Source organism: Pelodiscus sinensis, chromosome 18 (assembly GCF_049634645.1).
Source record: "Pelodiscus sinensis isolate JC-2024 chromosome 18, ASM4963464v1, whole genome shotgun sequence".
Lineage (NCBI taxonomy): Eukaryota > Metazoa > Chordata > Testudines > Trionychidae > Pelodiscus > Pelodiscus sinensis.
This window is the reverse complement of record NC_134728.1, coordinates 9,341,111-9,366,679: the sequence shown is the minus strand read 5'-3', so window position 1 is coordinate 9,366,679 and position 25,569 is coordinate 9,341,111. Positions and strand designations below refer to the sequence as shown.

The window sequence follows — 25,569 nt, the reverse complement described above, 5'->3', positions numbered from 1 at the left end:
CCAGCTGTACAGGGTTCAATAGGATCTTTTAAAAATATCTTAATCACTAAAAATTGCTTTTCTGTACTTTAAAATTCTTGATTGCATGTGCTAATATCTCAGGATCTTCTTAGACTTGAACCAAATGCACATTGGTGCTTAAATCTGCCACCATTTAAGGATTAAATGTTGCATGTTTCTTCATAAAATAGTACCTTGTTTTTTTGCAAGGCACATGCATAGTGATAAGCTAAGTGTAAAGATCTGGTCCTGTACCACTAAAGTATATACAGGTTGAACCTCTCTAGTACAGCACTACCTAGTCCGGCAGCATCTGTGATCCGGCATGATTTTAATTAGCCGGATGCCCACTTTTCATGGCTGTGGCCAAGTTTTGCATAGTCCCATGGAGTTTGTTTACAGCTAATAGTCCTGGCTCTCAGTGCTCTGTGCTGTTATTTAGCTCTAATTTACCCCTAAATGTCTTCTAAGAGTCCAGTAAGCAGAGGAAGTGTTGGTAATGCTGCTAGACAATATTGACCTTCCATGGTTTGGCAAATTCTCTGATTTGGCACCAATCAGGTCCTGAGGGTGCTTGCTGTACGAGAAAAATTCAACCTGTAGTAGTTCTGTCATTGACATCAGTGGGGACAGAATAATGCAAAATGCCTATTCCAGATTGAAAAATACGGTCTAAAGTTACGGGGTTTATTTCTGCAGTACTCTTGCAGGAAAAACGCCCACTGACTTCAAAGACATTTTTGCCTGCATAGGGACTTCAGGATTGAGACCATATTTTCATATTTGAGGTCAAAAGGGACCACTGTAATCGTATAGATCTTATGCATAATAAAGGACATAGGATTTTATTAAGTAAATTTCTGTTTGAACTAGAGAACATCTTTTACAACAGCGTTTCTTAAAGTGTGATCTGCGGCACACGGTGTGCTGCGATGCAGTCAGAGGTGTGCTGCGGAGAGAACAGAAAAAATTCTACTCTCCTGCAGAGCCCATAGACAGCTCCCACTGCGGATGCCTCTCCTCCCACCCCAGTTTTCAGGACGGCCCCTGTCCCATGGGGCCTCCACTGCTGCGCAGCCTCTTCCACGTGTGCAGGCGGCGGCTTTTACAGCGTCCGCTGCTGCTGGGAGTGGGAGGGGTGGCTGGAGCTGAGGAGGTCCGCTCCGGGACCTCTGCAGGGAACGCGGCTCAAGCTTTGCCCCCTCATCCCACCTGGGGCGCACTTGAGCTCTGCTGCCCCCCATGTGCTACTGCTCTCTCTCCCCTGCACCCCTGCCCAGCCTGCTCAGGAAGTGGCAGAGTTTAATCTGGCAGGGATGGTCGGGGTTTCTATTTCTCCCTCCCACAGCGGGAAGCCTGGCCTGGTGCTGCAGCTGTGCTGGGTTCCCCGCTGCATGGGTGGGGGAGGGGGAAAGGGGAACTAAGCTCTCTGGCCCCCACACCCCCGCAAAGGAACAAGAGCATGCTCCCTGGAGGCTTTCCCTGCTGCAGCAGGGTGCCCAGCCAGATAAGTGTCCCCCCTCATGCCCAGACCCTGCACCCATATCCCCCTTACTTCTCTCCTCCTGCCAAGACCCTGCATTCCCAACTTGCTCTGGCACCATGTCCCAAGTCCACTCCTGCACTCTCCCTCCTGGCCAGACTCCCTGTCCCAAAACCCTCCTCTGCCCTCTCTCCTGGCCAGACACATGACCTTATTTAGCATTTGTTTATTATTATCCTTACTTTTTTGTGGTCTACATTTTCAGCTCCATGTACCAGACTGTTATTAGGGCAGTCTTCCTGGGGGAGGTTGGGGGGGGGCATCATGGCGCATTTCGACCCCCAGGCCCAGTGGGTTTTTTTTTTCTCAACAAATTTTCCCTGGGGTTGCTTTTTTTTTTTTCAACCAAAAAAAAAATTCTTGGTGTTCCCCATAAAAAAAAAATACTGTTTGGTGTTCCTTAGTCTTAAAAAGTTTAAGAAACACTGTTTTAGAAAGACATCCAAACTCGATTAAAAAATGTCCAGAGATGGAAAATGTTCCATAATCCTTGATAAATTATTCCAGTGGCTAATTACCATCTGTCATAGTTAAAAAAGTGCACCTTGAGTCTGAATTTTCCTAGCTTTAGTCTCCAGATCCTGGGCCATGTTATACCTTTATCTGCTCTTTTATAAACATTTTATTCTCCATGTAAATAAGTACTTAAGGCTGATCAAGTCTGTTTTCCTTAATATAACTTATATTTCTTACCTAAATCAAAGGTCAAAACTAGAATTGTTCTGTAAATGTTTTGTAGACTCGTGATCAGATCTAGTGCCCTTACACAGGCAAAATACTTATTCACTTAAATTAGAGTTTTGTTTGAGTAAATTGACAGGATCAGGCTCGATGTTTGTGTTTTAATTCTGCAGTGGATTTCTTTCTAATCTAATTGATTTGGAAAGTATCATATACACAATGCCATAACTTAAGATGTGCTGTATGAAGGTTAATTCCTGCAAACCCCTCGTTAGTTATGTGAATAGTCCTTGCCCATATATGTTGTCTCACTGACTTCTGTGAGGCTACTGATGCAGGATGAAATTCACCTCTGTGCAAAGGGGCCATCACAAGGACCATGTTTCATTTAGGCTAAACGGGGTATGTGCCTTATGCAGTTGGCTCTGCATCTAGCTGTATTTCATCTATAAAGAGTAACTTAAATGAATAAAGGTTTCCCGGATCAGACCCCAAATCTGTAAGATGGAAATCTAAAAGCACACTTTCAGCTGAGTCAGTTTGTATTCATAAGGTTAATTTCAGGGTTATAATTTTTCTAATTAAAACCTAACCAAAAACCTGCTTCCCCTTCTTGTTGTTTGCAGCCACCAACGCAAAACATGAATTTGGGCCCAGGAGGAATGACTCAGAGTGCATCCAACCAATCTCTCCATTCACAGAGCAATCTTAGTGATGCAATTGGGACAGGCCTTCCTCCTTCCTCCCTCATGCAGAGTCAGATTAGCAATGGTGAGCTCTGTTCCCCTTTGTGCTGCTTTATGGTTGCCCAGCAACAAAATCATTAATGCAGAATATACTTAGAAGAGATCTTTTACAGCTCTGCAACTCACCTTTTAGGCACATGGGAATTTCAGGCAAATGCTGAAATATTCACAAAATGGCTACAGTTTATACTGCTGCTTGGATTCTATAAGGGCTCCAAACCACTTAATAGATTTATGAAACAACATTATTTTAAAACATGTGATGAAAACCACCAATAAAAATACTTCAGAATTGAATGTCCTCATAGTTTTAATAGTAAACATACTTTAAGTTGTATTTTGCAACCCTTTTGCACTCATTCAGATAGCCACATAAAGGTCAATAGGGCGAACATGGATTGTTTAAATGAGTAAAATTGAAAGATCAGGTCTTCAGACTTCAGAGTTCTTCTAAGATAAACACCTTTTCAAAAATAAAATGCAGTTATATTAAAGTCTTCTTTTTTAGTGTAGCCTTTAAAATGTTGTATGGTATAACCAAACAGCTCACTTAGATCTTTTAATGGAAAACTATACATTTAAAAACACACTTCTGTCTGAATTTTTTATACGTGTGTTGTTGCAGGAGCACCATAAAATAATGTAACTGAAAGATTTTTTTCTATTTTTTATTTTGCTTACTTCATATACATTTGGGCTGTGTCTACGTTGGCACCCTTTTCCGGAAAAGGGATGCTAATGAGACAAGTTGGAATTTAAATATCCCCCGCGGCATTTGTATGAACATGGCTGCCGCTTTTTTCCAGCTCGGGACTTTGCCGGAGAAAAGCGCCAGTCTAGACGGGATCTTTCGGAAAATAAACCCTTTTCCGGAAGATCCCTTATTCCTGATTTTGAGAGGAATAAGGGATCTTCCGGAAAAGGCTTTATTTTTCCAAAAGATCCCATCTAGACTGGCGCTTTTTTCCGGCCCCGAGCCGGAAAAAAGCGGCAGCCATGTTCATGATATTTAAATCTCCCACAGCATTTGCAATTCCGACTTGTCTCATTAGCATCCCTTTTCTGGAAAAGGGTGCCAATGTAGACACAGCCTTGATGTATAGTCAGTTACACTATTTCATTTCATAATCAGACAATTTTCTCCCTTTGCTTTGATCTTTCACAAAGCACTAGAGCTGGAAAAGTTTTTTTTAAAATAGGAAAACATGATTGTAGAGTTCCACAAATACTGGTAGGAAGATTATGGGGCAGAATGTCATGAAACTACAACTTTTGTTAAATTTATTAGTGTCTCTGTAAATTGATTAATGAAGTCCTACCAACAATAGTTTTGCAGTTTAAAAAAGTGGACTTTTAAAATTTATTCTGGGCTTTCCTATTGCACTGTTCTTTGTGCCTGGTACTTAGTAACAACAGAAATCATTCAGGCCATGTCTAAACTAGGAAATTATTTCAAAATTACTAAATTCAATTGAAGAACTCTCAGTTTAATACATTTGAACTTGCATGCCGTCGCTACAGGGAAGCATCAAAACTAGTCCGAGGCAGGCTCCATTAATGTGGATGCGCTACCTCGGACTCAGAGCCCCAGGAAGCACTCTGGGGAGCTGCAGGAGGCCTCCCAGAGGCCAGGTAGTTCAAATTAGCAGCACTGGAGCATCCACACATATTATTTTGGACTTACAAGTTTTGAGTTAGCATTACTACTTGTGAAAAGCAGGAATATAGAGTTCAAATTTTGTGGCCTGTTATTCCGAAATAACAGGCTTGGTAGTGTGGATTCACTTCTTACTAATTTGAACCTGGGAGAGAGGGGTATTTCAGACTAGGGTCCTAGTGTAGTCCAGGGCTCTGTGAGGACTGTTCTGTGCAGTATGAATCTACATTTTCATTATTGTTGTTGTTTTTCCTTATATCTGTGTGTAAGAGCCCTGGAGATTGATGTCCTCTATTTAGCCACAGAACAGGTAACAGCAGTTTAAGTTTCTCTGTGTTGCCCCATGAAAGTGTGTCAACCTTGACCTGAGGAGACTTGCTTTAAGGGATGAAAAGGTAGTTCAGTCTTAATCCCAGTCAGTCCTTTGCCTCTGATGAGAATGTCAGCAAAGCTCTGATCAGTGCCAGCTGATACTGTGATGAGGACAGCAATCCACTGGGAACTAGACTAAGACTAACAAACTAATTTCACACAGGTTACTGAACAATCATTGGATGAAAGTTACTTGCAGGCTGGGTACTCAAAATGTATATGCAATTCTGAAAATGAAGTTCTAGTATTTCTGAAAGTGTTTGAGTGGTAGCAATAAAGAACTGAAATTCTATGTTTATTGAACATTACAAGAACAGCACAGGAGACAGCAATGAAAGTTTCTGTGCACTGATCCTCCATTTTCCCAGCCAGGTCTTAGAAGGATCTTTGCTAGCAGTGTGAACATAGTTTAGTTCCCAATATCTAGTCAATCCTTAACATTTCTCATATGACTGCTAGCAAGTGTGCCAGGTGTGATGGTGATTTTGGTGACGGGACAACAGTCTACTACAGGACTGGGAAAGATGCAGCCCAGGGGCCAGATCTTGCCCACCTAAAACTTTGATCCAGACCATGAACTGCACCTCACCACTTTCCATTTATATCCTGCTGCCCATGCCATCAAAATTCCAGGCAGTGGCTCATGCAGCAGAATCCTGTTTAAATGGCTCATGGCTTATGGTTGCACTGCTACCTCAGCAGGGGTGGAGCCGGAAGCCTTTTAAATAGCAGCAGCAATCCCAGGTGGCTGCTAGGCAATCCGGTAGTGGCAGGGCCACGAGCCTTTTAAATTGCTGCTATTTAAAGGGTTTGCAGCTTCTGGGCATTATCCCAGCAGAGACTGGAGTCAAGAGCCCTTTAAATAGCGACAGCAAACCGGGTGGCTGCCAGTCAACATGGTAGTGATGGGGCTGGGAACTGCGAGCCCTTTGCTGTGTTTTTACTTCAAAGCCACTGGCCCCAAACTACTCTGGGGGGGAAGCTAGTCTCCAGCCCCACACGTTCAAACCAGGCCCTGCCCCTTCCAGGAATGGGGGTGGGGATTAGTGCCAGCCCATGACCAGTACCAATATTCATTAAGTGGCCCCCCTGTGAAAATTATTGCGCATCCCGGTCTACTAGGAAGTGGACAGAAACTACTACTAACATTTCAAATAGACCACATGACACACCAATTGGAAGTCAGTTGTTTCCCAGGCCTTTGATGTATAGCTAAAACCTCCAAAATTAAACAGCCAGTTTATAAGTTCTGCTGATGCAGCGTGTAAAGTCTGTCTGCCATACCATTCATGGTCAGTCGCAGTATTGTTAATCCCATGCCTTCAAAAAGCCTGACTCAGACCCCAGAAACCACAACCTTGGTTTTAAAAAAAATCACAAGATTTGAAAAAAATGTTAAGTGCGTTGTGTTTGCCTTCTGGTTTTCAAGCTTCAAGTATACTTCAGTCATATTTTATAGTTTTTATCTGCAACTAGGAGTGCCAAAAATTTGTTTTTTTAATTAAAGCTGAAAATCTAATGTAGTAACATAAATCTGTGTTCTTGGGCTTTAAGATAACTCTTGCAATATTTGTAGGTTATCTGCACCGTGGTCAGTTCAGCCTGCAATATTTGTAAAATCCATCAACAGAAGCACTCTCACTCAGAGAGATTATGAACTCCATTCTTCACTCAAATTCCATGTTGCCATCTGTTTCACTGAAGGACAAGTATTAGCTTTATAAGAAAGACATACATAACCATAGGGTCAGACTTCAGCAGCCATAAATTGGAATAGCTCCACTGACTTCAACAGAACTATACTAGTTTACTTTTGCTGAGAATGTGGCCCATAGCCTCTCTGTAAGGGGGAGAAATAACCTAGCAAGTTTTCTCATTTCAATATTTGTAAATACTTTAAGAATACCTAAGAAAAACTGATATTCCAAAAAGGCTAAGATGCTGTTCATGTTGTAAACACAATTAATATTAATTAAAACAACGTGTACATTTTATTGGGATTCTGCATTTATCTCCGTCTAAATTGGGGGATCTCAAACTGGGGGTTGGGACCTCTGGGGAGTTACAGGTTATTACATGAGGGGGTCGCGAGCTACCAGCCTCCACCCAAACCCTGCTTTACCCTCAGCATTTATATTAAATATATACAAAAAGTGGTTTTAATTTATGGGGGGTGGGGTCACACTCAAAGGCTTGCTAAGTGAATTGAACACAAGTGCTAAAGATTGAGAACCAGCGACTCAATGGTCTTGCAACAATGGAAAACAGTACACAGTAAAAATGGTGAAGTTTGCAAAAAATGCTGTTAAAAGAATTCAGATCAATACTGCATATGAAATCAGGACCTGGTCCTACATAAATAAAGTTAGTTATCCAATAACAGAAAGAGCTAAGATAAATAAATATATGATAAGGTAAGTAGGACAGTACTTATAGCCCCGGGTACAACCAAAGTATATTGGTAGATATTTTTATTGACTGTTGGCTTTTATTAGTATACTACATATAACTGACCACAACTTTTAGCTGTGTCTGTAAAAACAAGGTTAGCTTCATCGACTGGGTAACCTTGAGCAAGAATGAGTCCTCATGATACTGGAAAGTTGAATGAAGTTATATGTTTCCTTCTTGTGCAACACCAAGTGAAAACTAGGAATTTCTGCCCTTCTCACTGTCATGAGAGATCAGGAATTTGTATATTGCCAAGTCAGCAAAGAACTCTGAAATCACCTCCAAAAAGTATGGATGCCAGGAAATTACTTTGAGTTATTTATGCTAAAGGCTATCATAGGCCTGTTTGGTTTACATATTTGGTTGTTTACTCAAGAAAACTTGTATTTCGTGTATGTGTCGGCTCAGAGGCCCTTATGAAACTTTCTTGTCCTTATTTACGGCCCAATCCAAACCCCACTGAAGTCAGTGGGAGTCTCTGAGTTGACTTCAGTGTACTTTGGATTGGGATCTTACAGAATTCTATAAAGGCAAAATCAGCCATGCAAGCACATACAATGTCCCAGTCCCAGTTGACAGGATACTATTAGTATGAATCTTAAAGGTTTCATTTCTAGTGCAGAGGTCAAGCCAGCTAATGAACTGGGAAGGGAAGGGTAATGGTCATGGTAGAAGGAGCTAGCATGATGTTTTGGAGAATTTTGTCTCTGAAATTACCGTATATACTCGAGTATAAGCCGAGTTTTTCAGCACAGTTTTTGTGCTGAAAAATGCCCCCCCACGGCTTATACTCGAGTCAGCATCTCGAGAACTGAGGCGGGCAAAGCCTCAGAGGCGCGGGACCCCCCCCCCGCGGCTGCGGCTTCAGTCCGGGAGCCTGTGGTCTGTTGGGGACGGTCCCCAGCAGACCACAGGCACCCAGATTGAAGCGGCAGCAGCGGCGGTTCCCCGCGCCTCTGAGGCTTTGCTCTGGCAAAGCCTCAGAGGCGCGGGACCCCCCCGCAGCTGCGGCTTCAGTCCGGGAGCCTGTGGTCTGCTGGGGACGGTCCCCAGCAGACCACAGGCTCCCGGACTGAAGCCGCAGCCGCGGGGGTCCCGCGCCTCTGAGGCTTTGCTCTGGCAAAGCCTCAGAAGCGCGGGAACCGCCCGGTGCCCCTGGTCTGCTGGAGACGGTCTCCAGCAGACCAGGGGCACCGGAGCAGCTTTCGCCCCGACTTCCGGGGCTAGACCCGGTATCTATCTTCATTTTTTACATTTACCAGTAGCTATTCATTTTCTATTCTAAATAGGATAGGTAGAGCCTCCTTTCTGTCTTCTCTCATGGCAGGTTTGCTGAAGGACCTCTTCCTCCATTTCCTTTCCCTTTTATAGAACCTTGGGATACATTACTAACCTTCCCATCCAACTAGCTCCTCTCTCCCATTGATCATCTGGTGTTAGGGTCTTGTAGGTTCTTCTGTTTTTTTAAATCCTAGCAGAGGAGACAGTCTGTTGGTACTGCTGCTGGGCATACAGTAGTGATGCTGGAGGTAACAGCAGCATTGAAGAGCTGCTATCTGCTGTTGGGTCCTCCCAGCAACACGCCTGACAAGAGAGGTGTAGCCAATAACCTGCAGGGGAAGCAGGAAGCAGAGACTGAACCTGGTATGGGAACATCTGAGCTTCTGAAGGACTGGGACACTCTAGAGTTCTTGATTCAGTTTAGTGGCTGACATCGCAGCGAACATTTGCCAGCCTTGCTGACTATTAGATCTGCCTAATCTGAGAAAAAGATGGCAGAACCTTCTAATGGAGAGCCTTCACTTCTGAAATTTGTTCCAGGCTCACAGAGCAGCAACGCCAACTTTGGTAGTCTTTAGGACAAGGTTCAGTCTAGCTTTACAGCAGATAGGGGGTGGTACGTTTTGACTATCTATAATTAACCGGTTTTAATATGGAGGATATGGGGATTTTTTTTAATTTTATGGCCTTTGGTACATAAAATATTTTATAATTGTATTTTTTTTAGCCTTTCTTAGGTACAATAACAAGAATCCAAGTAAGGCACTACGTTTTTTTATACTGAACGTATGTTGTCAATAACAGCATCACTCTTGTTGTTGTGATTTTTCAGGTCCTAATCATGTGTCTATGCAGCAGTCAGGCCAAAATACAATGCCCACAACCTCTCTGAGCATGACTGTGAGCAGCCATGGAACTGGGCCTGGTTATAGCCATACAGTGCCTGCATCTCAGAATGTGCCAATGCAAGGTCAGGGGTCAATAGGCAATTACGTCTCTCGAACAAATATCAACATGCAGTCTAACCCAGGTGAGGTTCCTTTTCCTTACCTTTTGGGATTGAAAGGGCTTTTCAAGGGTCTCAAATATGCACAAGATGTGAAAATGTGCTGTAAATATTTTGTATAACCCTATTCCTGCACAGGAGCAGAAGGAGAGGAGAAGAGATGGTTTTAAGATACCTTTGTGTTCAGTATTTTCTAGATTCAGAATAAGTCAGAATAGTCTCAGCATCACTGTAACTTCCACTCTACTTCTCATGGTCCTCAGCATGTGATGAAAAAGAGTGAATTTTCAAAGCACAGCAGCACTCTGGTCACACTGTGGCAGCCCCAACACATATCACCCACATATTGTGAGCTGTGACAGGGGTTAGCATAGAACAGCTAAAGAAGTTGTCCATGATGGTGATATTCCTCACTGAATATTTCCACTCTCTTTATAGGCCTTTGACATTGCTGGAGTGGCCCAAAGGGCCCAGAGAGCAAAGAACAATCCGTTCCTGTCTCTCAAAAATGTTCATCACTGTGCAATGAATAGCATATCAGATGATAGAATTATTTCAAGGAAGGAATATGAAATACAGAAAAAATATTGTAACTTCAATTTACTTAAATTCTGTAGTCACCAGGTCTTATAAATAAGGTAGAAGATGAAAGACAAAGTTGGTTAAAGAAAAAAAATGCAATAAAAGATAAAGGATGCAGGTAAAGAGGAACAAATACTTTCATTTCTTCATACAGGGCCCTTTTCTGTAGTTCTGTTGCAGAAATGATTTTTGTTATTTATTGAGACCAGATACATTTTAGAATATCTAACAGAAAAATGATGTGAACTGACTATGTTATCAGTTTATGGTGTCTGATTAGAATGTAGAAAAATTAAATACGCACATTGAGAAAAAGTAAACAATTTCTGTCTTTTTTTTCCCTCATTCCCCTTGAGGAAAATTCACTAAATGATTATCTGGATGAAATTTTTAAAAGACAAAATTGGCTGATGTTTTAATTATGTTCAAAAAAGAGTAGGAAAAGAATTGTGATATCCTTTTAGTAAATAGTTATCTATGTTCTGTGTAGTCTCCATGATGCACCAGCAAGCAGCAACATCACACTACAATTCGGCACAAGGAGGGAGCCAGCATTACCAAGGGCAGTCCTCCATTGCCATGATGAGTCAGAGCAATCAAGGCAACAGCATGATGGGTCAGCGACCCATGGGCCCTTATAGGCCTTCTCAGCAAGGTAAAGTATATTATTCAGTTCCTAGAAAGGTGGTTATCCCATCATTCCTGCAGCCAGAGATAAATATGCCACAGAAGCCATAATGATCTGGGAATGAGGGACCCCAGGGAAAGTTGGTTCTGAACATATAAAACTCAAGTGATTTCTCCATGAAGAAAACACTATTTACTTCAAGATTATCTAAATGAAAATTCTCCCCTTGGGTTCATGAGCTACTTAAAAACACTCTCACTTTCTCTCTCTTTCCTTTGGGTTTACAGGTTCCTCTCAACAGTACATGGGACAGGAAGAATATTACAGTGAACAGTACAGCCATGGACAAAGCTCATCAGAGCCAATGAACCAGCAGTATTACCCAGATGGTAATTTTGCTGAGTAATAGTAATTCTAATATTGATGCAGCAGAGCTTGAGATGGTACTGAATTGTACAACTGCCCCATCTAAGAGTTAAAAAATTGGAAACCATATAACCCATAAGATTTGTTTTCAACCTGAAATGCCAGCAACACCTATTCCCAAAACATATGGTTCTGTGTATATATGTGCATTGTAGCACCATTACCAACCGCATCTTGAAAGGAGCAGAAAGCCTGCAGGAGACTCCTTGTGATAGGATACACACTCAGTTTAGCAAAAAATGCTACTTCAGACTTGGCAAATGCATTGCCACTTTATTAGCAAGCTATTTCAGATTTGCCCATTTTAGAGCTTTTTTCTTAAAGGTTTTTTTTCCCCCTAATCTATGAAACTATGTGACTTTAAACTGAGTGTAATTATTTAATTATATATAAAGCATAATAGGTACTCTATGCATTGTGTGTAATACAAAATTACATAATGCATGTGCCAAAATAAGCTATGGATCAGATGAACCTTTTTGATTAACCTTGTCCATTTTGTCTTTTTCTTATCATCTGATTGCAGGTCATGGTGATTATGCATATCAACAGTCATCCTATACTGAGCAGAGCTATGACAGGTCATTTGAGGACTCCACACAGCATTACTATGAAGGAGGTGAGAAGATATATTTGCAATCTATGCAAACAAAAGCTCTAAGCTACATCTGTTTAGAAAAATATGAAAGCTGTTTTATAGTATTTCTGAAGAATTAAAACACTGCTCAGCTGCTAGACTAAAATATTTTCCTAAAATTGAATGTTACTTAGAAGTGTCTATAAATTAGAATTTTATGTAGAGCAACTTTTATATTATTTATATCACAAAACACTATGCACATTAGTTAGTGACTGTGTAAATTAATAGTTAATAGCTCACATATAAGCCTTTTGCGCACTAGGTAAACCATTTTCAATTTATATTCTGCTGCCTGTGCCACTGAATATCCAGGTGGTGGATCAGGCAGCAGGATCCTGTTTAAATGGCTCACAGCTCATGGTCATACTGCTATCTCAGCAGGGGCTGGAGTCGCAAGCCTTTTAAGTAGCTGCAGCAATCCCAGGCGACTGCAGGCAACATGGTAGCAGCAGGGCCATGAACCTTTTAAATTGCTATTTAAAGGGCTTGCAGCTCCTGGTCATGGCATCATCCTGGCAGGGCCGGAGTCGCAAGCCTTTTAAATAGCAGCAGCAACCCAGGCAGCAAGTCAGCATGGTAGTGGCAGGGCCAGGAGCCCTTTGCTGTGTTTTTACTTCAAAGCCTTTGGCCTCAGACAGTTCTGAGTGGAGACTAGGCTCCAGCTCCACCCCTTTCACCTCAGGCTCTGCCCCATCCAGAGGTAGGTGTTGGAGCTGGCTCATGACCAGTACCAAAATTCATTAAGTGGCACCCCTGAGAAAATTATTACCTACCTCTGAGGTAAACTCATTGCTGACAACAAAATGTGTAGCTGAACTAGACGCACTTAAAGTTTTATTAGATATTAGAACCTTTTTATGTGATTAAATATTAGTTATAATACTACAATTATTTCTTTTCTTAAAAATAATACATGATGCTTTCATTTAACTTTTAACAGAGATATGTGTGGCTCTTAACATATTAAATGTTAAGGTGAGTGATCATAGCAAGGGAGGTAAACTGACTTGCTAGAGTTAGAAAAATACCTTAAGATTAGGGAACAAATGGTCACTATAGATGGAAACTTTTCCAAATTGAGGTGGGACATATTGGTCTTTAGATATTGGGAAAAGCCAGCTGGCTAAAAGCTCAAATGAACAGGGTTTCATACGTGTAATTGAGATCAAACAGTGGCCAACTATTTTTTTTAATTTTCAGACAGTATTAAATTTTGAGGAGCAATAAAAGTAAATATAAAGAAGACCAGACAGTTTAAATAAATGGGACTATTGAGATTAGTAAAGGCTGTGAAATCAGGTCTGTTGTTCCTACCTAATGAACAGAAAGCACTTGAGATATTATATTTAATGTATAATTAAATATTCAAACATAAAATTAGAAAGAGGAAAAAAAGCCCCAAAACTGGTATAGGCTGTCAGAATCTTCTAATGTCTTATATTTTCCTTTCTCTCTCCTTATTTCCTCCTGCTGTCCTCTTATTTCATTTCCCCACCCTGATTCACTCCCTCTTTACAGGTAAAGGAAGGTCTTCTCCCTTGAATCTCAACTATTTTTTGTTTCATTGTATTTCAAAACTGAAAGTAAACAAATATATATCAGTTATTCTGGGGATCAGAGTCTTGCTGGCCAACAGGGAACAAAAAAGGAGGATAAAAGAGACGAGATAGTTGTGAGTGAAAGGAATCAAAGGATTTTAACATTAAAAAGAAATCTTACAATGTGAACTTCACCACTATATTTCCTTTGTTTTTTTAATAAACTTTTTCTTTCATATAAAAGTTGGAGTTAGTCCAGGGGTGGGCAATAATTTTCGCAAGAGGGCCATTTAATGAATTTTGGTAGGTAGTCACGGGTTGGCTCCACTTCTGGAAAGGGTAGAGCCGGGGTAGAAGGAGCAGGGCTGGTGATTAGCCTTCCCCCAGAGTTGTCCAGGGCTGGAGGCTTTGAATTAAAAACACAGCAAAGGGATTGCATTTCCCGGCCCCCCTGCTATTGTGTTGCCTGGCAGCCTACTGGGGTTGCTGCAGCTGTTTAAAGGGCACACACATACAGCCCCTGCAGGGGTAGCACCACAACAAGGAGCTGGGAGCTATTTAAATAGGATCTGGCTGCCTGAGCCATCGCCTAGAAATTCAGTGGCATGGGCAGCAGGCTATAAATAGAAAGCAGCTAGATGCAGTCCATGGGCCAGATCAATGTGTTAGGCAGACCACATATTGCCTAGCCCTGAAAAAGTCTGTTTAGGATGAAGAGATTATAGTGATACCTTTTTGCAGACACATTTTTTTAGCACAGGAACCACCTGAAACAGAGAGATTATAGCATTAAGAATAGAAAGATTTGTGCGTTCAAAGTACGGTTATTCATAAATTATTATATGGAGGAATATTTGCAATTAAGTACCTAACTTCCATTAAAAGTCAATGGGAGTCAGGCTCCTAAGAGCCTTTGAAAATCTCCTACCACTGTGATTTTGCAAATCAATCATGAGAACAACCTGAATATCGCACATCAATAATGCCACAGCCTCCTGCACTATGATTGGCTGAATTACAGTAAAATGAGGTTTATTTTCCTTGTTGGTAATAGTGACACTGTATCATTTCTATAAGTTTTAGCATGTGTGTTCCAGAAAGGAATGGTAGACTTTTCAGCCAATTTAATGACCTGCTACTTGAACATTTTTGAGAGTTTAATCATTAGAAATACTCAAATTAAATTACTGACATCTCATCTGAAGAAATCAACTTTTATGTTCATTTTGTTGTTTGCAAATTTTCAAGTTGGATTTCTCTGGTAGATGTTTTAATAGTTCCCATAAAAATTGCCTGGGTCCATAATAATAAAATACCTTATTTTAATTGGAAATATGATTAAAGAATATTATTATTTATGAACTGAAAGCAAATACAGTAGGAGGGCTTCTTAGTATCCAACTGCTGTATCCTGGCATTGGGACTCTCTTTTTTTACCTCTGGGACAGATTCACCCCACGAAAGGGTAGGATCTTTTCAAAAACTAATTGTTAAATCTGCCTTCTCAGAGGCAGGTCACAATTCTGCTGGGATCTGTGTCATGAAGACTTAAGGTATGTCCACAACAATGCAGTGTAAGCCCAGAGTTTGAAAGCAGTCTCAAGCCTCATACCCCTTCCATCTACACTCAAACCCCACTCATCTAGGGCTCAGACCCAGGACCCCAGGAAGATGGAGAGTTCAACCCTGAGTCAAGCTGAGAGCCAGAATTCAAACTGTTGCTTTGCAGTGTCTATGTAGTCCACTGACCTATTTTCTTTGTCCTGTGGACAGCCAAGTTTGCTGGACAGTCAAGCTTTCCCACACTTTACCATGAACAAATGGCTAGAGCAGCCAGATTTTTGGAGAGCACTAAGATGTCTGGTATCAGGGGTTTGAGTCTCACATGCATAATACAGTACAGAAAGTAGACCCCAGGTTGGGGTCCTGGGTTCAACAATTCTTAACCTGGGGTTACAAGTGAGTGCAGACACTCAAACCCTATAGCAACCCAGGATTTGTTAATTCAAATTCCACTAACCTTGGATTTACACTGCAGTATAGACCTTTAAGTTAGGATTTTCCCTGTGAAAAATTGGTTGGTGAAACCCTTCTAACTTAAAAATGTAAATAAAGGCAGGTCAAATTTTGGATCACCCAACTTTTACGACATAACTTAAAAATTAATTACACATTCTAAAATTAGCCTTTTTGTTTAATGAATAATTCTGTATAGGACTTCCCACTGAGGAAGAATGACTTGCCTCTGGCAACTCTCCAATGCCCAGCATATTTTGAGTTAATTATGAAGTTGGAATTCCCCAGGGCATCATTCATTCATTCATTCATTCACTCAGTGCTGCTGGCAGCCACAAGCATAAGGATCCTAATGAAAGGATAGAAAATGCTGCAAAACAGAAAGTAAAGGGTGGATTAGACTTATTCAGCTCCAGAAGGAAACTGAGACAAACAGTGGCAAAAACACCATAAACTATACTTGAAACTGAAGTAGTCAAATAATCTTTCAACTTTCCAAATTCCAACAATTTTATTATGTTTTGAAATAAAACAAACTTGGTAACCAGTGTCAGAATTAAACACACTACTGAAAATAATGATCCCTGCATTCTAAAATATGTCATTTCTAAAAATCTGTTTTAAACACATATGACGATAGAAAATGAAGTAAATTTATTTTAAATTATCAAAAATTCTCCATTGTGCACTAATTAATTCCTACCAGAATGGTTCAGTAACTTTTATTATGTTTTATTTTACTTAAATGTCAACACACTTGTTTCTTCTTAGCCTCATACCTTGTGAATTTCATTACACCTGTATAAAATGGCTGTAAAATGCTACTATTCTGATTAGGTAGCATTTTACACTCACTTCACACAAGTTCTAAAGGAGTGAAGAATCAGGCCCTGTGGTCTGGTTGCACAGACCCTTCATGTGGTAATGTTTCCTTTTCAGCCCACTTCATTTCTTTAGATAACCACAAACTGAAGAGGAAAGCCAAAAGGTAACTTAATGGAAAAAAAACCCCGTAGTGAATTAAGGACAAATCTTTGCAGTTCAAATAGGCTGGTTTGTATTGGGAAAATTTTGATCAGCCACAAATTTAAATGTTAGTTTTCATAAAGTCTCAGAGGGGTAGCCATGTTACTCTGTATTTGCAAAAATAATGAGAAGTCCTGTGGCACCTTAATAAATAACAGATTTGGTCATAAGCTTTTGTGGGTTAAAAAGCACTTTGTCAAAGGCATAGACTGGAAATCACTGAGGTAGGAGTTGTTGCCTCTCCATGCATCTGATAAAGAGTTTTTTACCCACGAAAGCTTATACCCAAATAAATGTTAGCCTTGAAAGTGCCACAGGACTCCTCATTGAGTTTCTTTAAAAAATGCTCGATATTACGAGTGTTCAAGTACATCAGAATGACAGTGTACAAACTAGGATTTGTATCTGAATAAATCAGGGAAAGCCTAACTTACTGACCCTAGCTTCAGAATGCATTCTTCAGAGCCAGGGCTTGAGGCTTCAGCCCTTCAGCAGGGCTAGGGGCCTCCCTCATGTGAGGTTGATAGGCATCTCAGAGCTTCAGCCCAGCTAGACATGGCTGCTGGAGCTTGAAACTTCAGCCCCACTCCTGCTGAAGCCTCAGGACAATTCTGCTGGGCAGAAGCCCTTAGCCCCACCATCCCACCTCAGGGCATCAGCCCCAAACTCCCCAAAACAGTCTGGTGGCCTCCAAGAGCTGCACTTTAACTTTAAAAGAGCCGCAAGCAGCTCATGAGCTGCAATTTTACTTGGTCTTTGTGTTATAGGAAAAAATATATAATTATGAATATTTTTCCGAATGTATAATGTGTTGGAGACAAAGATACAGTATTCTTTTATAACCTATTTTATTTTTTAAATTTTTGTTTAAAAGAGTGCTGATGTTTAAAATGTAAAAGTAAAAGGGAACAACTTGGAGGAGAGAAAATGTGCACATAGACTTCTTAAAGAAAACTTTTTTTCATGCATCAAACAAAAATACAGCCTCTTCAAATAATCAGAGGAATAAACTCTTCATTGATTGGTAAAATATAGTGGAAGATTCTTTTTCAAAGATATACCATTTTCAGGGTTTCATATCAAGGAAGCTCATTCAGTTATTTTCAGTGTGATCACTAACCATATTGGGACAGTTGCTGAGTCTGCACATAAACTATATCAATTTTCTCTTTTCTAGGAAATTCCCAGTATAGCCAGCAGCAGGCAGGATACCAACAGGGAGCAGCTCAACAGCAAACATATTCACAGCAACAGTATCCAAATCAGCAAAGTTATCCAGGACAACAACCTGGTTACGGTGAGGAAGTCGTCTTTGGCATGTTTTTGTGTTTGTAATCCCTGGTATAAATTTGTCCATTCTGCACCTAGGAACAAACATCTATCTTCCTTTGTTGCTCAAGGCACCAGCTTTAACTGACAAAAACTAGTATCTAATTCAGCATGTTATCTTACATCATACAGGATCTCTTTTACCTTGACACAGTGGACTAGAAATCTGTCTACACAGCATGCTTATTCCCCGCATTATTAACTTTACAGGTGTGGGTGGCAGGTTATTTTACTAGTGCTCAGGCCTCAAAAATGTGAAATTTGTATATAATTTTATGGGGGGGGGGGAATCCTGCTAAATCATTACTAACTCACAGATTTCTTGCAATAATGTATGCTTTACTGCCACAATGAGAGAGGGGTAAACAGTGAGGTGGCAAAATTTGCAGATGACACCAAACTGCTCAAGATAGTTAAGACCAAAGCAGATTGTGAAGCGCTTCAAAAAGATCTAACCAAACTAAGTGATTGGGCAACAAAATGGCAAATGAAATTTAATGTTAGTAAATGTAAATTAATGCACATTGGAAAAAATAATCCCAACTATATATACAATATGATGGGAACTAATTTGGCTACAACTACTTAAGAGCGAGATCTTGGAGTCATTGTGGATAGTTCCCTGAAAACATCCACTCAGTGTGCAGTGGCAGTCAAAAAAGCAAACAGAATGTTAGGAGTCAATAAAAAAGGGATAGAGAATAAGATAGAGAATATCTTATTACCTCTATATAAAACCATGCTATGCCCACATCTTGAATACTGCATATAGATGTGGTCACCTCATCTCAAAAAATATATATTGGCATTGGAAAAGGATCAGAAAAGGGCAACAAAAAAGATTAGGGGTTTGGCACGGGTCCCATATGAAGAGAGATTAAAAAGACTTGAATTTTTCAGCTTAGAAAAGAGGAGACTAAAGGGGGATATGATAGAGGTCTATAAAATCATGACTGGTGTGGAAAAAGTGGATAAGGAAAAGTTATTTACTTATTCCCACAATGTAAGAACTAGAGGTCACCAAATTAAATTAATAGGCAGCAAGTTTAAAACAAACAAAAGGAAGTTTTTCTTCACTCAACGCACAGTAACCTGTGAAACTCCTTGCCAGAGGATATGGTGAAGGCTAGAACTTTAACAGGGTTCAAAAAAGAGCAGGATAGATTCATGAAGGTTAGGTCCATCAATGGCTATTAGCCAGGATCAGTAGGAATGGTGTCCCTAGCCTCTGTTTCTGTGGAAGTAGGTGACAGGGGAAGGATCATGTGAGAATTACCTGTTATGATCCCTCTCTCTGGGGCTTCTGATATTGGCCATTGTCAGCAGACAGAATACTGGGCTAGATGGACCTTTGGTCTGACCCAGTATGGCTGTTCTTATGTAATACCTAGATTTCTGATCACTAAATTAAAATAAAGATTACAGTATGTTGGGGCTTTTCTGTTGCAGAGCCTAACAGTGCGCGAATAAGCAAGTTACAGCTAACTAATTTTATTTCCAAACTGATACAGGTATACATTTTTTAAAAAGGTAGAACTATGCTGACTTTTGCTTCATTGAAAACAATAATATTCAGCATTTAAATCAGTATTTAATCTTCCTACTACTCCTCTCAGAGAAAATATCACTAATTTACATATGGGGAAAACAGTTTAAGGGTGTGTCTACACAGCACCCTAAACTCGAAATAAGATACACTATTTTGAAATTCAGTCGAAATAAGATACGCAATTTGCATAGCACAAATTGTGTATTTCAAAATTTGACGTGTCTACACAGTGTGTAGTTGTGTAATTGATTTTTCCTTCCTTGGTGTAGTACTTTGATTTACCTTTATTGAATATAATCTTGGGTATTACAGATCAATTCTCTAGTTTGTCAAAATCCTTTTGAATTCTAATCCTGTCCTCCAAAGTACTTGCTATACCTCCCAGGTTCATGTCACCTACAGATTTCATCAGCATACTCTTCACTCAATTATGCAAGTCATAAATGAAGATATTAAACAGAAATAGACCCACAACAGATGCATTGAGGTCCCACTAGATACATCCTCTCAGTTTGATAGCAAACTATTGATAAATATTTTCTCTGTAGTCTTTCAACAGTTGTTGTCTAAATGAAATTATTCTAAAGGGAGTACACATTTCCCTAGTTTGAGAATGTCTTGTGGGACTGGGTAAAAATAGCCTTCTTTAAAATCAGGATATTGCATCTATCTTTTCTCCTACCATTCATTAACATTGTCAAAAAAGGAAATTAGGTTGGTGTGGCATGATCTGTTCTTGATAAATCCATGCTGGCTATTCCTTATTCTCTAGTTGCTTAAAAACTCTTTGTTTAATAATTTGTTCCAGTATCTTTCCAGGTATCAAAGTTAGGTTGACTGATCTATAATCATCTGGGTTGTCTTTGCTCCCATTTTTTTAAAGTAGAATGTGTGCTCTTCACCAGTCCTCTGGGTCACCATCCATCCTTCATTTTTTGATCTGAGGAAGTGGGTCTGGCCCACGAAAGCTCATCATCTAATAAACCATCTTGTTAGTCTTTAAAGTGCTACATTGTCCTGCATTTTGCTTCAGCTACCCCAGACTAACACGGCTACATTTCTATCATGATCTTAAAGATAATTGTTGACAGGTCTGAGATTTCCTCAGCTACTTGGTTCCTTAAATACGCTGAGATTAAATTTTTTAGGTCCTGCTTACTTGAATGTATTTAGCTTATCTAAATATTTGTTAACGTGTTTTTTTCTCTATTTTGGCTTACATTCCTTCCTTTTTGTTGTTAATAATAATTGTGTTAAGTATCTGATCACTATTTAATCAATCTTTTAAGTGGAGCAAGCAAAACAGGTATTAAACATTTGAGCCTTTTTGATGGCATCAGTTATTAGTAAAGCTGTGAGTCATAATCACAGAATCTGTGACTTCTGCAGCCAGCTGGTGCAAATGACCCCCTCCCCTTTGCAACAATGGCTGTGCTTGGGTGTCCCTCCCTGCTGCTTACAGTACTGGCAGCAGTTATGAGCCAGCAGCAATGCAGTGGTCCCCAGCTGCCACCAACTTGCAATGGCGGTCGTCTTGGGCCAGTGGGGTACCCGTTAGATGTGGCTGCTGTGGTCCTGGGCCACTGCTCTCCCAGCACCAGCAGGTACCCCAGATCCATGACCCTATACAGCAGCAACTGTACCAGCAGACCCCCTCCAAACACCAAAGATATAGTCAAGATTATATAGTACAAGTCATGGACAGGTCATGAGGCCATGAATTTTTGTATATTACCTGTGACCTGTCCTTGACTTTTACCAAAAATGACAATGATTAAATCTTAGCATTACCTGTTAGCTCTCCTTCCCTGGTAAAGAGAGGACCTGAACTTTGTTTCCTTTCTCTTGCTCCTAATATATTTAAATAACCGGTTCTTATTACCTTTTATGTCTCTTTTCAGGTGTGACACATTTTGTGCCTCAGCCTTTCTGATTTGGTCTCTTTTGTACTCGTCTGTAATTCATCTATATTTCCACTTGTAGAAAGATTCCTTTTTGAGTTTCAGGTCCTTGAAGACCTTCGACAGAGCCATACTAGCCTCTTATTGTTCTATCTTTCTTTTGCAGGTCCTGCACAAGGAGCCTCGTCACAGTATTCCAGCTACCAACAGGGACAGGGGCAGCAGTATGGAAGTTACAGAGCGTCTCAGACAGGACCATCTGCCCAACAACAGAGGCCTTATGGCTATGAGCAGGTAAATTATCTTAATTTCTGCTACAAAGAGTCTGGGTTAGCCTTTTTTCAGGAAGTCCTGACTTGGAGGAACTCAGCCTTTCTGGCACACAGGAAAATCTGAGGTGGAAGACCCAGATCCACTGTCATACAAGGAAACCCAGTGTGAATGTAATGGCCAATGCATTATTGGGTCGATCCAATGTTGTAAACCAAAAGATAATAATTTCATCCAGTCCCCGTGTGCATGACACAGAAATGATATTGTCTTCTAACATGTTGTATTTTGTAATTTTTAACAGGGTCAATATGGAAACTATCAGCAATAAAAGGAGAAGCTCCTGTATCTGATTCATTTCAAAGTATATCCATCTTTTTAACTGGATATACTGGCAGTTTTGATTAATTGTAATATGTTGGTTACCCCTTAGCACAAAGCAGCGTCTGTATGTGAACAGTGTTCATTTCATGCTGGATATGAAGCAGTGCACTACTGGTAACAAGACAATGCTTTAATGGTTTGATATATTTGGTGCTGTGTATAGTATGTATCTTGATAAAATGCAGAGATTTTGTTTTCCATTCTTGATGTTTCTAAATAGCTTAGGGGTCATTTGATCAGAGTTTTTATGTGCCCAGATCTAGGAAACAGCTTGGATATTCTGCAATCCAGCTAAATACAAAGACCACTCAGTCACATCTTCCCATACAGTTAGTCTAATGTAGGTTATGAAACTATGTTTAACTAGATCTATTACAATTTACCTGTTGCATATGCCAGCCTCTGAAATCTGGGGCTCTCAATTGTACTACATTAAGGTATGGAGACAGGTGCATTGTTTACATTGATCCAATTTCCACACTATAAGACAAAAATAAAAGCAACTGAAGTGATAGTTCATTTGCTGAGGACATTATGCTCAGCAAATTTACATAGCTGATTACCCATGTCTTCTGATTTAATATCTGCACAGCTTCACATTTTTGTAGTAAAAGGTACAAGTGATCAAAACCTATATTCAAGGAAATATGAATATCCAGAAGCACCTTTTATAGATCCATGAAAGTATGCTAGAAATCATGGGTTTAAAAAATAAAAGAGAACTCTGGGAATGAATCTGTAAGTCTACTAAAATCAATAGTGCTTTGTATCATGTTTAGCTGACAAACGTGACCACATTCCAGTCTAAAATATGCTACTCCAAATTTTATCACAACATATAAATATTCATGCCAAATTTCCCCAGTTGAGGCAATTTTTAATTTTTGGTGTTCCCTACTAGTTCAGATTTTCCAGAAAGCATTATAGCCATAACATCAGGTTATAAAATTGACTTTATCTGCGGTTATTCATCACTTTTACTTTTCTCTAGCATTTTGATAGAAATAACACAGAATTAGTGTAAAAATCCCATCTTTGATTCAAAGGAAAAATCAGTAAATCAGCTTCATTATGCATATAGAAAGGTGACTGTTAATGGGATTTGACTATTAAAACAAAACTTATAGAGAATGAGAAATACTGTGAAAGTGGTACTTAAAAGCCAATATGAACAATGCAAGTATATGTTCAGTTTTAAATTTAAAAGAAATCAAAATTTCTGTGACTAATGGGTTAAAATGATTTAAATATATTTAATATACATTATTTAAAAATTATTACCTTAAAGTTAACTGGATCTTTCAAAATATAGAGTTAAATATACTCTCTATATTTTTTCCCTTTTCTTTGTCTAAAATGAGGTGTTTTAATGGATATTTTGAGTTGTGAAATTTTTATATTCTGAAAACTAACACCACTCAGAGAATGTAGATGTCACACTTCAGGTTTGGATTTATTTTTCCTGAAGAAAATCTTAATACTTGCTAGCTAAACAGTATATTATTAAATGTTGTTCAAGCTCTTCCCTTTACAGCATTAACACTTCTAATTGTTGACCAGTGAAATGGAGCTAGCATTTTTTTATTCATTCTTCATTTCGCTTTTTCTTCATGCTGGTGTTTTCATACACCTGAGTACTCTTAAATATCAAATAAGGCACAGAAAAGAAGTTTGAAATGTTTTTTTTTTTAATCTATGTTAATGTTACAGGTAGACAGAAGAATGCAATATTGTTCCTTGCCAGATTGGAAATATGCCTTTTATGTGGTTTTTGAAAGTGCTAAAACAATACTTTTGAGATATGAACAACATTAAAAAATTAAACAGCAACATTACATCTATCTGAAATGTCTTACATTAAGAATTTCTTGAATGTTGTGTATATACTGTATTTGAAAGAGCACTTTGGAAATAGTTTGTACATTTATTTCCTAATTTATACATGATTTTGGTGTTAATATTTCTAATTGTTAATAATGAAATGTTTATTTAATGTGTTGTCCATTTTTATGTATTAATGTGGAAGCAGAAAGTGATGCCAGCATTTTGACTTTTTTCATTAATTGTACCATTTTCTGTTTTGTAATACACGTTTTAAACTGGCTTAGGTTAAAATGAACTAATTGTGAAGCCTATTGATGGTACTTTTCCTATGACGCAAAGACTTTTTAAAAAGGACCAGTATAATAACAATGGGAGATTTCCGTTTTTATTGCAGACTTTGGAAAGAATGCCTCATCACACTCCTTTCCCTGATAGTCTGTCATACTTCAGGTAAAAATCATTGCATGTAAAAATACTTACCATGGTTTTCAGATGTTCTAACTCTAATTTAGTCTGCAAACCTGAAGCATTATACTTTTATGCTGGACCAATACTGTCTCTGGAGAGTAAACTGTAACTTAATGTTGCAGATATATCCTGTTTCCACAGATGTCAAAGACAAAACCCCTACTGATATTAATGGGAGCAGGCTCAGGCCCTGAAAATTCTGATAATGCAAAGATTATGCACATGCTTAACTTTATTCACTGCACATACATCTAGTGACTTAAATGATTCACTCTGCAGAGCACCTAAAAGGTTCCCAAGCTGGGTAGATCTGCTAGCTCTTCTCCAGCTAGCACACTACCAGCAAAGCAACAAGGCCAAGCAGCAGCTCAAGCTAGTGTCCAAATATGTATGGGGGAAGGCAAGATTGGACTCAGGTGGCTAGCCTGCTCTGCTGTGGCCCCAACTATTTCAAGGGTACCAGCCTAACTCCTAGCTGACATAAGTCCTGTAGCACCTTAGAGACTAAACCATCCATTTACCAGTCAGTCTCTTAAGGTGCCACAGGACGCCTCCTTGCTTTTTGCAGCTACAGACGAACATAGCTACCCCTGAGACTTCCCAGCTGCTATGTCACCTGCCCCAGGAGGAGTGAAGTCTTGGCCAGGCTCAGGGCGGGCAAACTGGGCTCATAGCAGGGGTCTGGGTGTCGCAGAGGGCAGTGTAGCATGCTGGAAGTGCTGGGCAGGGGGCGCAGGTGGGAGGAAAGTGCAGCGGTGGGAATGGAGGGGGCACAATGCAGGGTTAGTGGCAGGGGTGCATGTAGCGGGGAGCCAGTGGGTGCCGGGAGCAATGGGTGGTGCTACGCCCGCAGGGGTCAGAGGCACCAAAAGACACGTTTGCCTGAGGCACCGTTTCCCTAAGGCCTGTCCCCGGCCAGGCTCTATTTCGAGAGCCGGGAGGTAACGAAGGGGGCGCAGGAGCCACAGCCACAGCGCAGGTCATTTCTAAAGCAGCGGGGCTTTGGGCCGCCGCTTTTACACACGCGAAGGGGGCATCTCCCGGCAGCGAACACGCCAGCGCGCTGCTCTCCACAGGGGCGGCAGGGCCCCCGTCCCGGCAAGCCAGAGATGGGGTGACGCCACGCTCCCGCGTGCTTACAGCGCCGCCGACGGAGGGCGGAGGAGGGGGGGGGGGTAGACGTCCAGCCGGATGGGAGCGAAGAAAGGAGCCGTGAGCCGCGTTCGTTTTCCCGCGCTTTCCATTCCTCCC

General features: G+C 40.3%; 1 protein-coding gene across 3 annotated transcripts in view; it reads left to right on the top strand.

Moving 5' to 3' along the window:
- The window catches only part of SS18L1 (SS18L1 subunit of BAF chromatin remodeling complex), a 38,537-nt gene extending 14,137 nt beyond the window's left edge, over nt 1–24,400 (top strand). For 2 of the 3 annotated variants that reach the window (XM_006126168.4, XM_006126167.4), the window contains exons 4-11: nt 2,851–2,995; nt 9,564–9,761; nt 10,810–10,974; nt 11,235–11,336; nt 11,900–11,992; nt 17,771–17,890; nt 21,539–21,666; nt 21,947–24,400. In XM_006126168.4, the coding sequence (XP_006126230.1) occupies nt 2,851–2,995; nt 9,564–9,761; nt 10,810–10,974; nt 11,235–11,336; nt 11,900–11,992; nt 17,771–17,890; nt 21,539–21,666; nt 21,947–21,973 (978 nt within the window). In that variant the 3' untranslated portion in view covers nt 21,974–24,400. The remainder of the gene's footprint in view (nt 1–2,850; nt 2,996–9,563; nt 9,762–10,809; nt 10,975–11,234; nt 11,337–11,899; nt 11,993–17,770; nt 17,891–21,538; nt 21,667–21,946) is intronic. The other variant, XM_025186159.2, reaches the window with a different exon arrangement.
- The last annotated feature ends 1,169 nt before the right edge of the window (nt 24,401–25,569 follow it).